Genomic DNA, 15,439 nt, shown 5'->3' on the forward strand with positions numbered 1-15,439 from the left:
ATATCTAAATAAATGAACATATGTGAGATCATTCTAAAATACTGGCGATAGGATTTTTAAAAAATTAAATAATATTCTACCCCTTAGGCTGCTTTGGAAGTGCTTTTGAGCTTCTTGTTCCCATTTTAAATTGATCCAGGAAGTCATGTTTCCAGTAACCACAAACAAGAGAATATGCCCTTGTATTTCATGATATGTTTCCAGAGGTAAGGATTGGGAATTCTGGAATCTAAATCAGGGTAAGGCAAGGATGGCTTTTTTCAACATTAGAACTACCCTCAGCTATAGAGGTTTATCTCACTGAATATGATGTCATTCATACAAGGGACCTAGTGCCCTTGCCATCTTATTGAGTTCCTTTTAAATATGAGACTTTATGATCAAGTCCATTGTTATTCTTTCTTTTCATGTTCAGTTCTTTAATGAGAGCTTATCCCAGTAAGTGATTATGATGATGTGCTGGAGGTGTGACCTCAATAGAGTTGGCATACCTAAGCCAAAGGTCAAATCGAGTCTACGCTGAAAAGTAATTTAAATAGAAAGTGCCTGAGAATTTCCCAATATTGATTTCCTACCATAAAATGATCTCAGCTCAAAGTATTCAGAGGAAGGAAGGTGGAGCAATTAAATACTAAATACTAATAGATTTAGCATAGTAAGATTTAATGATGAGGTGTCAGGAATCATCTACCTTTCAAAGTGCACATATAGTTACTCAGTTACTAGAATTATTAAGAGTTAAGTAACAACAAGCCTCATTATGGAAAAATAAATGACAGAAAGAATCAAACATAATGGAATGTTGAAGTTTAAAGAGGAATATTAGAATATTAGAATATAATATGAATCCTCCTTTAATACTGTTATTATTATTGTTCTAGTATATAAACACATATATACATATATGCATACAAATGTGTGTACATATATACATACACATAACATATATATATATATATATGTACATATATATTTTTTTTAAAGAATTCATGGCAATAACATGAAGGATATATCAGTGGTTCTCAACCATAGTTACACATAAAAGTTACCTGGGGAGCTTGAAAAGTTTCTATACATGGGGTCTCAACCTGAACCATTTATGCAGTGTCTCTCCAGCTAGGTTGGGAACTTCAGTATAAAATGGATAAGCTTTCTATTCATCTCCTCTCAATGCAGGTGAACACATGCACATAGACAATTTCATAAGCAAATCTCATTTCTAGGGAATTCACCATGATTTAGTTGAACTGCCCACCATTGCATAACTAAATACGATTGAAAGAGTTTAAAATCATGCTCTGTTGCCCTCAGGGAATTCATATTATAGATGTTCTGCTCAGTTCTAAAACATTAGTATTATTTATTGACTTGTGCTCACAGTAAATGTTATACACAATTTACATAAGCAAACGACAAATATAACCACTGTCTAACACAATTTCTATATTGGGGAACGATTCCTAGTTCTTATTGAAGCTTAACATACAATCAAAATAGACTTTGCCTGAAGTGAAGAAACAAAGACCTTCATTTTTGTGTTGATTTCAGGAATGATTACCTCTTAAATAAGCTTGAACAGTTATATTTTTATTTTTCTGACATTGCTGATTATTTAAAAAATTCAGTGATCATTGGTTCTTTTAAAAAGACTAAACATACTTCACCAAAAAGTCAATCATTTATCTTAAGAGGAAAAAGAAAATAATGCTACAAAAATACTTCTTATAAAAATCACAAATTTTCCAATATTTTTCAAGTAAACCTATATTTTCATAGTTGTTTATCTGCTCATTTGTGTTTTGGTGTATGCAGTTTTTACTTTGTTGAGACTCTTTCGTAAAGTTACAAGTTTGAGTTTGAACTCCAGTAAAATAGTTATTCAAAATTGGTCACATTGTGAAAAGCCATCTACTTTCTAAAATTATACCCTAGTCCTGTCATTTAACTGAAACAAACAAATGCTGGGGGTTCCAAAATAAAGAAGCATGAATAAGGAAGAAATTGATATTCCAACCTGCCTATAGAGTCTTACACCCAGGACTCAAAGTATCTGGCTTCTGGCCAGCCTGTACCATATCAGGACTACTCAGTTTGGGGATTAACAATGTGGTAGGGAGGGGGTTGGTTGACCATCAGAGTCAGAATGGATTTGGAGCTCACAGTTACTGTGCAAAAAATAACGAGTCTCCCAGAGTTGTTCAAACATAGTGAAAGTCGGAAAAATATAAAATGACCTTTCCATGAAGGCATACCTCCATTGCATATTTTTGGCCCCTTTGTCTAGTATGAGAAAATTGTATTTATTTGGGTTTGTGTCCATGTCCTCTATTCTGTACCATTGATCCACCTTTCTATTTTGGTGCCAAGACCATGCCGTTTTTGTTACTATTGCTTTGTAGTAGAGTTGAAGATCTGGTATTGCGATACCCACTGCTTCGCTCTTTCTGGTAAGGATTGCTTTAGCTATTTTGGGTTTCTTATTCTTCCAGATGAATGCCATAATTGCTTGCTCTTCAACAAATGGTGCTGGGAAAACTGGAAATCCATATGCAACAAAATGAAATTAAACCCCTATCTCTCACCCTGCTCAAAAATCAACTCAAAATGGATCAAGGACCTTGGAGTCAGACCAGAGACCCTTCATCTTATAGAAGAAAAAGTAGGTCCAAATTTTCAACATGTGGGCTTAGGATCAGACTTCCTTAACAGGACTCCCATAGAACAAGAAATAAAAGCAAGAATCAACAACTGGGATAGATTCAAACTAAAAAGCTTTCTCTCAGCAAAGGAAGCTATCAGCAATGTGAAGAGAGAGCCTACAGAGTGGGAGAATATCTTTGCCACTCATACTTCAGATAGAGCGCTAATTTCCAGAATATATAAAGAACTCAAAAAACTCTACACCAAGAATACAAATAATCCAATCAACAACAAATGGGCTAAGGAAATGAACAGACACTTTACAGAAGAAGATCTACAAGCAATCAACAGATATATGAAAAAATGTTCAACATCTCTAGTAATAAGGGAAATGCAAATCAAAACTACCCTAAGATTCCATCTCACCCCAATTAGAATGGCGATTATCAAGAACACAAACAACATTAGGTGTTGGCGAGGAAGTGGGGAAAAAGGTCCACTCATAATTTGCTGGTGGGGTTGCAAATTAGTGCAGCCACTCTGGAAAGCAGTATGGAGATTCCTCAGAAAGCTTGGAATGGAAACACCATTTGACCCAGCTATCCCACTCCTTGGCCTATACCCAAAGGACTTAAAATCAGCATACTACAGAGATACAGCCACATCAATGTTCATTGCTGCTCAATTCACCATAGCCAGATTGTGGAACCAACCTAGATGCCCTTCAGTTGATGAATGGATAAAGAAACTGTGGCATATATATACAATGGAATATTACTTCACCATGAAGAATGATAAAATTATGACATTTGCAGGCAAATGGATGAAATTGGAGAATATCATGCTAAATGAGATAAGCCAATCTCAAAAAACCAAAGGACAAATGATATCGCTAATAAGTGGATGATGACACATAATGGTGGGTGTGAGGGCTTAGTGTTAGGGTTAGAGTTAGGGTTAGGGAGGGGGGCAAGAATGGAGGAAGGAAGGACTGTATAGAGGGAAAAGAGGGGTGGGAGAGGTGGGGGGAAGGGAAAAATAACAGAATGAATCAAACAACATTACCCTATGTAAATTTATGATTACACAAATGGTATGCCTTGACTCCATGTACAAACAGAAACAACATGTATCCCATTTGTTTACAATAAGAAAAAAAAAAAACAAGGCATACTTCTGTGATCCTAGGTCTTGATCTACTATAAATAGCCTACAGCAATACTTTCTTTTACAGGGAAAAAACAAGTGGAAGTTCTAATTTGAATTTCAATCACAACAAATGTAAAAACAGTAAGGATAATTTCTTATGAGGTTAAGAGTTTTGTTCAACTTTATTGTTTTAGACAGTTCAGCTTCCCTACTGTCAATGAAAACAATAAAGAGTAGAATGTGTGGTCCACAGTGCAAAAGTCACCAAGTTAAATTTGAATGGACAACAATAAAGATGATGATTTGAGATTTCTGAAGATCCATATATTCATTCCAAGCATATTTTTATATCTTTCTATGTAAATAAAGCATTTATTTAAAATGACCCATGCAAAAAAATAGCAAGATGATATTTCAAATATGGATTATTTTCAAGATTAGTTTTATGACAACATTAATACGAACACATGATTTGAAAGCTAAGGCTTTGCTGTGTACCTAATACACAAGAAGAACAATGAAGCACCCTATGGAACTGGAAATACAGAGGAATGAATTTACTTAATGATAGTTGGGTCAGTGAGGACTGTGTTTTAAGTACTTAATAACACGGGGATCATAAAATGAGTCCCCCAACATAGTCTCAGGCCTGTGGTGATCATCTCTGATGGCAATTTGGTATAATGCAAAATCAAGTTGTGAAAGCAAGGACCATCCTAAAAGCAGCCCCAAACAAATAGGGTTAGACTGTCATTAGCACTTTCTAGGGATGATGACATCCTTGGCACAAACATATCAGTACTTTTGAAATATCTACTGTATTTCTAAAGCTGAGACATACATAGGGTCATCTTAGCTGGATGCCTGAGAAAACATTCAATGTCTCCATTAATTCAATTTATTCAACCATCAATTTTCATAAAGTTAGGGTTAAAGTTTGCTTCCCAGGTAGCTCCTACCTACCAGTTTGGATATTACAACCTGTATCCTTCATTGTAACTTAATAAGTATGTGTAATTTACTTGTCATTATATGCGAGCTTTGATAATGTGAGTAGGTTCATACTCCCTGTTAATAACTATGTGAATTTTGCAAACACAAAAGATGGAAGAACTGTTGAGAAAAACCAGACACATCCATTCCCTCTCTTAACAATAGCTCCATTTCTACATACACCTTAAAACTTCAGCAGATAGACACACGGAACCACCTCTTATAATGTCTTACCCAAAACACTCAGGACACATTTACAAATTTAGATTTTTTTTCAAAAAATGTATTTAAAATAATGTAGCATATTATGCAGTGTCTCCAGTGGGTTTCAACTCAAAATGATCATGCTAACATCCCCTTAAGGAACTATTTGTTTTTACCTGAGAGGAGTAGGAATGACCATCTGAACCACAAACAGGGCTGGTATAGACCACGGGGCACGGCTTGCAGGTGGATGATGTGAGACCCCTCCATTGCTTATGGCCTACCCCTACTTCTTTCATACTGTTAAAAAGAAAGAAGAAAGAAAGCAACCACACTTAGTGCATTTAATTTTACAAATACATTTCTATTAACATGTCTTTTCTTTCTTGTCATATCAACTCTTGAAAAACAGAATCAGTAAACCGTATTCTCATTTTCATTGTATTAATCTCTGCAGTGTTCTTTATTATAAACTTCTGTTTCACATTTCAATATTTGTATCTAATCAAACATTTCCTTAAAAATTTTCTGCTATTTACTGTAGTAGACTATAGCTGTAGTTCACTGAGTGGATTCTTTGGTTTTAATCTACAGCTGTGAAATGTGTTTTCAATAGCCCCAGAAGCAGAAGCAACACTTGCTCAGCAATATAGGACTTGTGCATCTGGCACTTTCTTTAAAACTGCCCTGGTATTCTCTTAGGAACATTGTGAAAAAAGAGGCGCCTAATTTACTTTTGGGTGCTTGAAAATAAGAGCATCTTACTTTTAGAGAAAATAGTAATAAAGAACAACAATTTCCCAGCACCTATCTGTATTTAGAGAACAAAATTAGTAGGTTTAGTGATAACAAATCCCCTTTTATTGTGCAGAAGTTTCTCAAAATGGATCCATTAGGCTTTGATCTAAAATAACTTGGGTAAAACCATTCTCTCCTGCTACCTACGCCAAGAAGTATTTGTGTCTTTACTTGCATTCATTTGTGTTATTCCTCTGCTATTTGTGTGAATAATTTACACAGAAACAGAGAGAGGGCTTATAAACAAGAAGGAATGGAATAGAGACTCTGTATCAAAACATTGACTATTTAGAGTTAATCAGCACTCACTCGTTATAATCGCCTATGGAGAGTGTAATCTGATGCCTGCATGAGAATAAGAGAAGATGTTTTACTAGAAATATTTGTCTCATTTTAGCTTTTCCATATTCTTTCCAGAAGTCAAAACTACAAAAAGATTCTCCCAAGGGTGGTCACAAAATACTATTTATGAAGCATCATTGGGGGGGTCTCATTTAGGGAAAAAAGTTTAAACTACATGTTTAAAATTTGTTAAAATTTAAATGGACATTAAGACATCTGAAGCTCTCCCCAGCATCCAAAAAGACTTTCACAAAGCCTCCCAGAGTTCCAAATGTGTTCCTTCATTTCAGTTTTGTAAATTATGCTTGAATAAACTACATTACAAGCTGTCTGTCTCCAGAATTCATTCCATAATAGAAACAATGGGGAAAAAATAGCCATACTGTTATTCCTAATTAAATAATTGGCATAAAAACCTAATGGGAATTGAAATAGTAACTGAAAAACCTGGAGTATTGTATACCACTTCAAGACTTGAATTCTAAAACTGCAGGAGAGAGGAATGGAAATGGTTTTCACTTTGTGTAATCATAACAAGGTATAAGGATAAGCAAAATGATTTGCTCTCCAGATACATTAGGAAAAGTACTACCAAATTTGGATTTCACATCAATGAAAAACAATTTATTATAATGAACTAAGATTACAGTAATAAATTGGGTGGATGATATGAGACCCCTCCATTGCTTATGGCCTATCCCTACTCTTTTGGATCTACCTTGTCCCCTTTCCTAATGTGTATAGCCTTAAAAATCCTAATGAAATACAGAAACTAAAAAATTGTTATAATTATGAACTTCTCTTATAAATATATGTTTGGATGACTCACTAGAAAATCTTTAACATTTAATTCAAAGAATAAATATATCCAGAAATAATTTTTAATTGCAAGATTTATTAGAAATTCTTAAAGTTGAAGAGATCTTAAAAAGTGAAATTATAATGTACTTGTAAAGTAAGTTTTGAGGTAAAAGAAGCATATTTATTCTTGTTCTCTTCAATGTCAATCTTGTAGAACAACATAAATATTTTCAGATTCCTAAGGTACATCACTAAAATGATGGGGTTTTCTGTGTGTAAATTTTTTGCACCTGATGAGGATTTTCTCAAGTGAAATTTAATCATCAACATCATAGTATGCATATATTTACATTTCAATTTGGACTTCATGCCAAAGTAGGACATTGCCTAAACAGATAGAATATTTAATTATGTTTATTTTAAAATAAATAGACTCTAGATTACATTAAATTAACAAGAATTTGTTTAATAAATATAATTCATACCATATAAAGAACAATAAATCATGCACTTTTAGTAATTAATAAATCCAAAAGTAAGTCTTAATATTTTGTCATCAAAGGATGATTTTGATAGAGCAGATTTTACCTTTAACAAAATACTTTAGAAAAGTAGAACCTAAATTTAAAATCTGAAGTTCTAAATGTTATGGTTTTTACGTGTTCTTAAATCAAAGCTACAAAAAAGTAACTTTTGCTAGTTACTCAGACTGATGCATCATACATAAAAACATTAATATTCCATTTTCAATGAATCAAATTACATTTCAGTACAACAAAGAGCATTATAAAATGCTTTTTCCCATTTTAAAAATGTTTTTTATTCTATGTTGAAATTAGTGGAAAAATACAAATGGATTTCTAAGAATTTTATTATTTAAATAAAAAATATTTCTACAGATTTAGCACTTTAACAAGGTACTGATAAAATCAGTGGACATGCACAAATAAGATGCATTTTCATTATTTCAGAGGAAAATACTGATAATTGATGAAACAAGTCTTCTATAAGTGAAAACAAAAACAAATAATATAATGCAACAGACACTTAGGCAAATAAAGTATTTCATTAAAAATGGCTTAAGAGGTTCTAAGCAACTGATAATTTCTAATGATAGAGGTCAGAAAGGCTTAGCTAAGGGCTTAGCCATAGGAGGCTATGCAGGTTGCCCAGAGTGTAGACATTTGTGACCTCAGTACTGTGAAGTACTTCATTTGTCCAATTATATATGTCTCTGTTCATCATAGAAGAAATTTTTGCATTCTGAGAGTCCTTTTATCAAAAAGGTATCTTGTGACTCAAAATTTGTTTGGTTTGGCATCAGGAGTGCATCTCGGAATTAATGTTACAATTTTATTAATTGAAATATTCTGTTCTTGGGAAGATCAATAAAGTAGAAAGAGGTCATAACTGAAATTTTATGAGATGTAATATCTCTGTATTTATTATATGTAATATGTAAGCATATGTAATTACATGAAAGTGGAGTTCATCTTTTGTTGTTGTTTTTTAATTGTATTTTAAAGTTCCTATTTTAAGGAGAGCAGAATGTGTTACAGAGATAATTTCAGGCCAAGACAGGCAAAGGAACATGCTTGGGATAAGGTAAGTTGGTGCAGGCTATCAAAATGGTTGCCTGGCAACTGGGGCTGGAGAAATGACAGGTGAAAAACCAGATCTGGCAAGAGAATGATTGCACATATTCATCTAAATATCTCAGCTATAGAAAATACCTCAACCATTGGGTATAAATCTAATTTTTTTATATACCAAAGGTCACTTGCTGTTAATTATTTTGAATTATTATCAGATAGGGTAATGGGTAATATAATTTGTTTCCATTAATGAAATACAAAATTCAAGATGACTGAAAAATTGTTAATGCATTTAGAAACTCCTCTGCAGAGCAACTCTGAAAAGTATAACTCTGAAAGAACTATTTTAAAAAAGACTTTGCTTTACTGAATCAAGTAAAAAATCTATTGTTTCTAATGTCATCCTATATGTGCCCATACCATTTCCCCTAAGAAGCAAAAATACTGTATTTTAGAACCCAGGAAAATGAAGCACTAAATAATACACAATAAACAAAATCAAGGTATATTTTCCTCAAAATTTTAATTTTCATTTTTAAATTTCATCATGCAGAGCACTAAGCTATTTTCATACCAACATAACTGTTACTATATTTCTAATTGTTGAAAATTAAAAATGACTAACAGGAATTTATACCACTGGTATTGTTTCTCTCCATGTCTCCTTTCCAGGCAGTGAAGTCATATTATCTGCATATAACCTGAAGCATCACCTTGTATTTCTTATTTACCTTTTACTCTAGTCTGTTCTATACTCAAGTATAAGTTTCTCACATCAGTCTCATATGAAAAAAAAACCAGTTTCTAATTTCTCTAATAAGTACAATGTTAATCACTGCTACATCTGTTTACTCAATTAAGGTCTGCTTAGTTTTCTGTTCAGTTAATCATGTTGCACATTTTAACAATATAATTTGAAACAAGCATCCATATTTTGGAGTTTCTATCAATTTGGCAAACAGGATAAATGATGTTACCAAAATGATTTAAAAAAATCACATTCCAATTTGATTTGTTTCACATATGACCATATCATTAATCAGTCTTGACAAATCAGTAACCTCCTTGGGTCTTAATTTCTTCACTTGTGAAATGATAGGCTTCATCATTATGGATCATTAGATCTTGAGTGATCCATGAATCATAAATCTTTAATAAAATTATTTTCATGAAGACTTTCAACAAATTTAGGAGCATAGACAGTGCACATTGTCCATATGTTAGGATTTCAACCAAATGTAATTTAGTTTTACCCAATGTAATAAGTGTATCATTATGGTATAAAGGATAAGTTTGCATGGGATAAAAACTTTCTAGGAATGCAAAAGTTGTAAAGCGTGGCCATTTATAGATAGAAAACGACAGACATGGAGAGAATTCTGTTATATGATAACTAAAGAAAGTGAGAAGATAAAATCAAGAGGCATTGGGATGGGATATAGCTCAATTGGTAGAGTGCTTGCCTCACAAGCACAAGGCCCTCAGTTCAATCACCAGTACTGCAAAAAAAAAGAGGCATGACTTCCATGAAAGTACACCTAAAAAATAGGTGACACTTGTATATCTAAGTATTAGGTAATACTTAGGTTACAATTCCAAGGAACTGTGTCAATAAATCATGATAAATAATATTGTATGTTTATATTATAAATGAATATGCATTTTTCTAAAACTTTGCAGTTCCTGAATCTGACTTCACATACTAGAAATTCTCAGTTCTCAAGGCCTTAAAATTGCAAACAAAATAAAATGTCACGTTGTGTATTATGTATTTGACTTGAAAGGAAATCAGTAATATCTAAGTCATAGTTTCTTAGGTACATTTCCTCCTTTCTACGTACATCAACGTTAACTTAGTTCTTATTGACTTTGCTCCAATCCAAGAATTTGCCTATAATCCAATAAAAGAGCATTCAAGCGAGGAGAGTGTCTGCACATTTCTCAACTGGTGGCAACATGATGCATTTCTTGTCCACTCAATACGCCTAACATTTCGTTTCCTTAAGGCAGTCAGTTTGTTAAATTCTGCCAGAGTTGTGGAAGAGTTCTTTTTTAAAATAGGACTGGCTAGTCATGTTTCATTCCCTGTTGGCTGTAACTCTTCAGAAAAGAAGGCCACCCTCACTGCTTTTATGCCATGGGTCTTAGGAAAAGACAGATGGTATTAGCAGAGTACAGTAAATTATTTTGTATGGGGGAGAACAAGCAAATTTATGTGAATGTTGAATTTATATGAAACTATACCAGCTACTACATATTTTAAATGATTTATGTCTTGTATATGTCAGTAATTTGAGCAAACAAAATAACATAAATGATAACCTAATTTTAAGAAAAACAATTACTCTGAATATGAAAAACATTTTGCCAGGGAATATAATGAGCAATGTGACTATAAAACAACAAATTCTATATAATAAGTCAACATAGTATATCTGCAATATAATTAAAAACCTTACTTGCTCTATGTATTCTGTGAAGAATAAAGATTCACATAAGAAGTCTATTTCTAGATAATTTTAAAATATAGTGGTAGAAATAATTAGTAAAATGTACCTTCTGAAACTGTTCCTAACATAAATTGAATACATCCTAATAACTGGTCGTAATGATACATTTTAATCATCAACTATGTTTACCAAACTAGCTAAGAGGATCTAGTAATATTACCAAGAAGCCAAAGTAAGTGGTAATTTAGAACACCTGCTTCACAGAGGTAATAACATTAAACATTAGTGTTTAAAGAGATGTGGACAATTTACAATGAGTACCACTGTCTTTGAAAAGATCACAAAAAAAGTTTGTAGTTATTTTGTTACTTAGGAAATTACAATTCAAATTGCATTATTTCATGGATCTCTGTTCTGTACATAGATCTTAATATGACAAGTCCTTTAGTGAGAGCAATTTTCTATCAAAAATGTCACTGATCCTATTAGAAAGCTATGTTATCATCAAGAGATTTGAATTATGGAAAAGTGATAATGATATTTAAATATACATCCTGTTAAGTATATAGGTTTCTTAAATGGGAAAGATATTGATAATCTGTGAGACCATGAATAATTTTGAAATTTCAAAATAGACAACTACAAATGACACAAGTATACATCCTTCTCAAACTGAACTTCAGTGGATTAAAGGATCAATATAGGTTTGAAATGTAGTTGATATCAAATACAGATTACAGGGTTCTAATCCGCAATGTTGTTTCTAAGTATTTAATTCCAAACAATATTTTAATTACTAAAGATATCTTCAATTAAGCCATGGAACATGTGTGTTCTACTGCAAAGTATATTGACTGCATTAGATATAAAGAATCATTAGTGCAGTTATGGACTAGGAATATCCAAGAATCTCTTTCCAGCAAATTAGGTGGAAACATATTGCAAATTCATATACTTTGTATGAAAAACTAATTACCTAAATAATAGTTATACCTAATTCAAGTCATTGGAATAAATGTTAGAAAGGTACATTTTGGAGCAAAATCTACCTAATTATGCCACATCTATGGATGAACATATTACAGTGAATTCCACTTGTGTGTGTGAGTGTATATATATATATGTTTAAATATATATGTATAGAGTATATATAATAATAATACAAGGCAGATCAGCAGAGTAGAGCAGAGGGAAAGGTAGAGGGAGGAGGGAAGCTATTGGGGAAGAAAACTGATCAACTTATATTATGACCATGTATGATTATGGCATAATAAATCCCACTATTATGTACGATTATAATGTAACAAGAACAATAATTACAAAAAAAGAGAGTCAAATTTTAAATAAGAACAAAAATTGGAAAGAATCCATTATGTGAGTTTCCACTGCCTTATCCACTGGAAATAAGTAAAGTGGTAAAATAGGTAACCTAACATATTTAAAAGTCATGATCTGCCAAAATGGAAATAAATATATAGAAAACATGTAAGTGTCTTGTTTATTTATTTGCATAATAAAAGTCAAAGTACTTTTCCTTTTGAGAATAGAGAAATACTATAAGGAAAAATGCTTTGAAATTAAACATTTTTGTGAATATGTTGAATTATAGAGAAAAGGAGCAAAGAATATATAACTACATCGTTTCTCATCTTATTTATCATTTTAGCAATCCTGTGTAATGTGCTATTCTTTAAATCGTGAACTTAGGAAGAGGGAAGTTTAGGGAAATTAATGACCTCCCTTAAGCTTCTGTGGCTTGTAATTTAGTTTTTTTAGTATTCCCCTTTTCATTTCACCATGCATGTTTCTTCTTGTCATAAATGTACATATACAATTTTAAATGTTTAAGAAAACTATATTCCAATGTTTTATACATTTCTAGATTAGTTTTATAAGTAAAAAATAACAAAATATATCCCAAATTTTACTTTAGAAGTCTCACCACCACTACAAGTTATTGTCTAATAAGTACACCTGGCTAGTTAAATGTAAAAATTACATAAAGTGAAATTGATAATATAACATCATATATTTGATTCTCACTTAGGGAATTTGTAAAAAGAATGATTATGTATTAATTGTTTCACTTATGAATTGCAGATATATTTTCATTCCTGATTTGAGCATATAAGAATAGTCACTAATTCTAACTTGTTATATTTAAAATAAGAATTGAAAAATTCCTCAGATTTTTCAGTCAAAAATGTTTCCAAGGAAAGCAAGTTCTCAAGCATTAATTTGGTTAATGCTTTAACCTTAAGGAGCTCTTTAGCACCAGCACCAAGCAAAGTACAAACTCATATTTAAGTTCACAAAAATGTGTGAATCTTAAAGACCAGGAAGCTTCTATATTTGGAGAAATGAATTCACATTTCAAAAATAACAGTGACAGATATATAACTTTAAAAGGAAGTAATATTCTACCTAGAAGAAAATGATTAACAATGGACCATCTCTCAAAGTCATGAGAAATTATTCTGTTTGAACATTCAAAATATATTTTGTATTTCAAAATATGTCTTGAAGATGAAAAATTCTTTTGATTTTTGTTCATTTATAAACAGAAGGAAATGTTTTAGCTGGTCTTCAAAAAAGAGGCCTGACAGCCTTAACAGAAGCATTTGGCAATTGAATTCTGCATTTTATTTAAGAAAACAGTTATTAAAGGCCAACCAAAGTTCAGGGAAGAAAAACATAGCCTTTCTTTTATGTACTGTCTTCATGGAAGTCATAATTATTAATCTACTTATTGCTTTATTGGAAAAAGAAGGTTACAAAAACAAAAAGGAGAGAGGAACAACCAGGTTTTGCTTGAGTGTGATTGACAGGCTTAAGAATCCAAAACCTTCACTATGAATTAGCTTTGACAGTATGTTTCAACTTAATAACTAATTAGTAAAACTAAACAAAAAGCCTATACTTTTACTCTTTGGTATTTGTTTCCTATCCTGAAAAAAATATACTTTCAAGCATATGCTGAATCTAGGGTTATCAGAGTAATGTCAGATTTGCTAGATGGAGTGATGATCTTCAAGAAATGTTATCTCAATAATGTGTACCGTATATAAAAGATCATGAAAAAAGCCTTTTAAAAGCATTTTTATTATTTTTATTTATCTCTAGTCTCATTTTCTAACCTACCAGGAGTACTTACTCACCCTATCAAATAACTCATGAATATACCTATAATGTGTTCAGGAGCTAGTTTACAATCAGAAGAAAATAGGGAGAAAGAGTCTCCGAATCATGGAACTCAGAATTTGTTTGTAAACAAAAGGATAAATGTAGCTCAGAGTGGAGTTTTCCCGTGGTTAAGAGATCTGGACAATCTATGACCTGTCTCACCAACTTGTTCATCTTTCAAGTCCCAACATGGATATCATTTCTTTTGCAAAATATTTTCTGACTCCCCAAGCATGTGTTCACTACCAAATGCAGAGTCCCTCATATTCCTTTATTATAATGATCACTCCTGTTTTTTTCCCATTTGATGCAAGCTACACTCACACTTCCCTAATTCTGAGTCTCCACCTTGCTCCTCTCATCTGTCAAATCATGAATAGACATGCCTGTGCATAATGTTCTTTTCTTCCTTATTTCTGCCATTTCCTCTAAGTCTAAAGTTTGGGAGATAATGGAGCCACTTAAAGAATAGGCCACTTTCTATAGCCTAAAAATATCTCTAACTTCATGTTGAGCCTCTCCATTCACATGCAACCAGAAAGCAGCTGGGCAGTAAAAGATGTCATTGTAATCATAGCATGGGATTATACACAAATTGGATTTAACTGCAGCATCCTCTGGAGTGGCCATACTCTTTTGCTTTCTGTGCAATTTGCCCAATTACATTTGTGCTTTTCCTTTGATTAGGTTCTGCTTCCAGAAATAGTGTGTTAAGATTGTGGAGTGTATTTGTTTCCTATATATGCTATACTAGATCACCCAGAGCTTGCTGGTTCAAACAACAGAAGTTTAATTTCTCACAATTATGGGGCATGGAAGTCTAAATTCAGTGTCACAGGACTGAAGTCAGACTGTTAACAGGATCACAGTCTCTCTGGGGGATCCAGGTGATAATCTGTTCCCTGCCTCTTCCAGCTTCTGAGAGCAGTCTGCATTCCTTGGCTTATGGCCTTATCTTTCTCTGTTCCATTTCATATTGTCTTCTTCTCTTTGCATCTCTGTCAAAACTCCCTGTCTCTCATGAAAGTACTCATTAGCATTTAGAGCTCACCCTGATAACCCAGGGAAAATTCCTCTTCTGAAGACCTTTAATCATGTTTGTACTAATAGCAGGACACAGTGCATGCTAGATAGGCAGTCTATCACCAAATCTTACCCCCAACCCTGTCTTCACTTTTTAAATCTAATTCATTGTTCTATTTCCAGTAGGTTTCCCGAGCCTGGCATGAAATACATATTCAATAAATATCATTGAGTGACTAAGTGAAGGAAGGAAGAAGGAAG

The 15,439-nt window shown here is 32.7% G+C and overlaps 1 protein-coding gene across 1 annotated transcript in view; it reads right to left on the bottom strand.

Moving 5' to 3' along the window:
• The window catches only part of Spock3 (SPARC (osteonectin), cwcv and kazal like domains proteoglycan 3), a 439,938-nt gene that overhangs the window by 119,582 nt on the left and 304,917 nt on the right, over positions 1 to 15,439 (bottom strand). The window contains 1 exon segment of the mRNA XM_047551520.1: positions 5,163 to 5,286. Coding sequence (XP_047407476.1) covers positions 5,163 to 5,286 — 124 coding nt within the window.

This window comes from Sciurus carolinensis, chromosome 4, assembly GCF_902686445.1.
Source record: "Sciurus carolinensis chromosome 4, mSciCar1.2, whole genome shotgun sequence".
NCBI classification, from domain to species: Eukaryota; Metazoa; Chordata; class Mammalia; order Rodentia; family Sciuridae; genus Sciurus; species Sciurus carolinensis.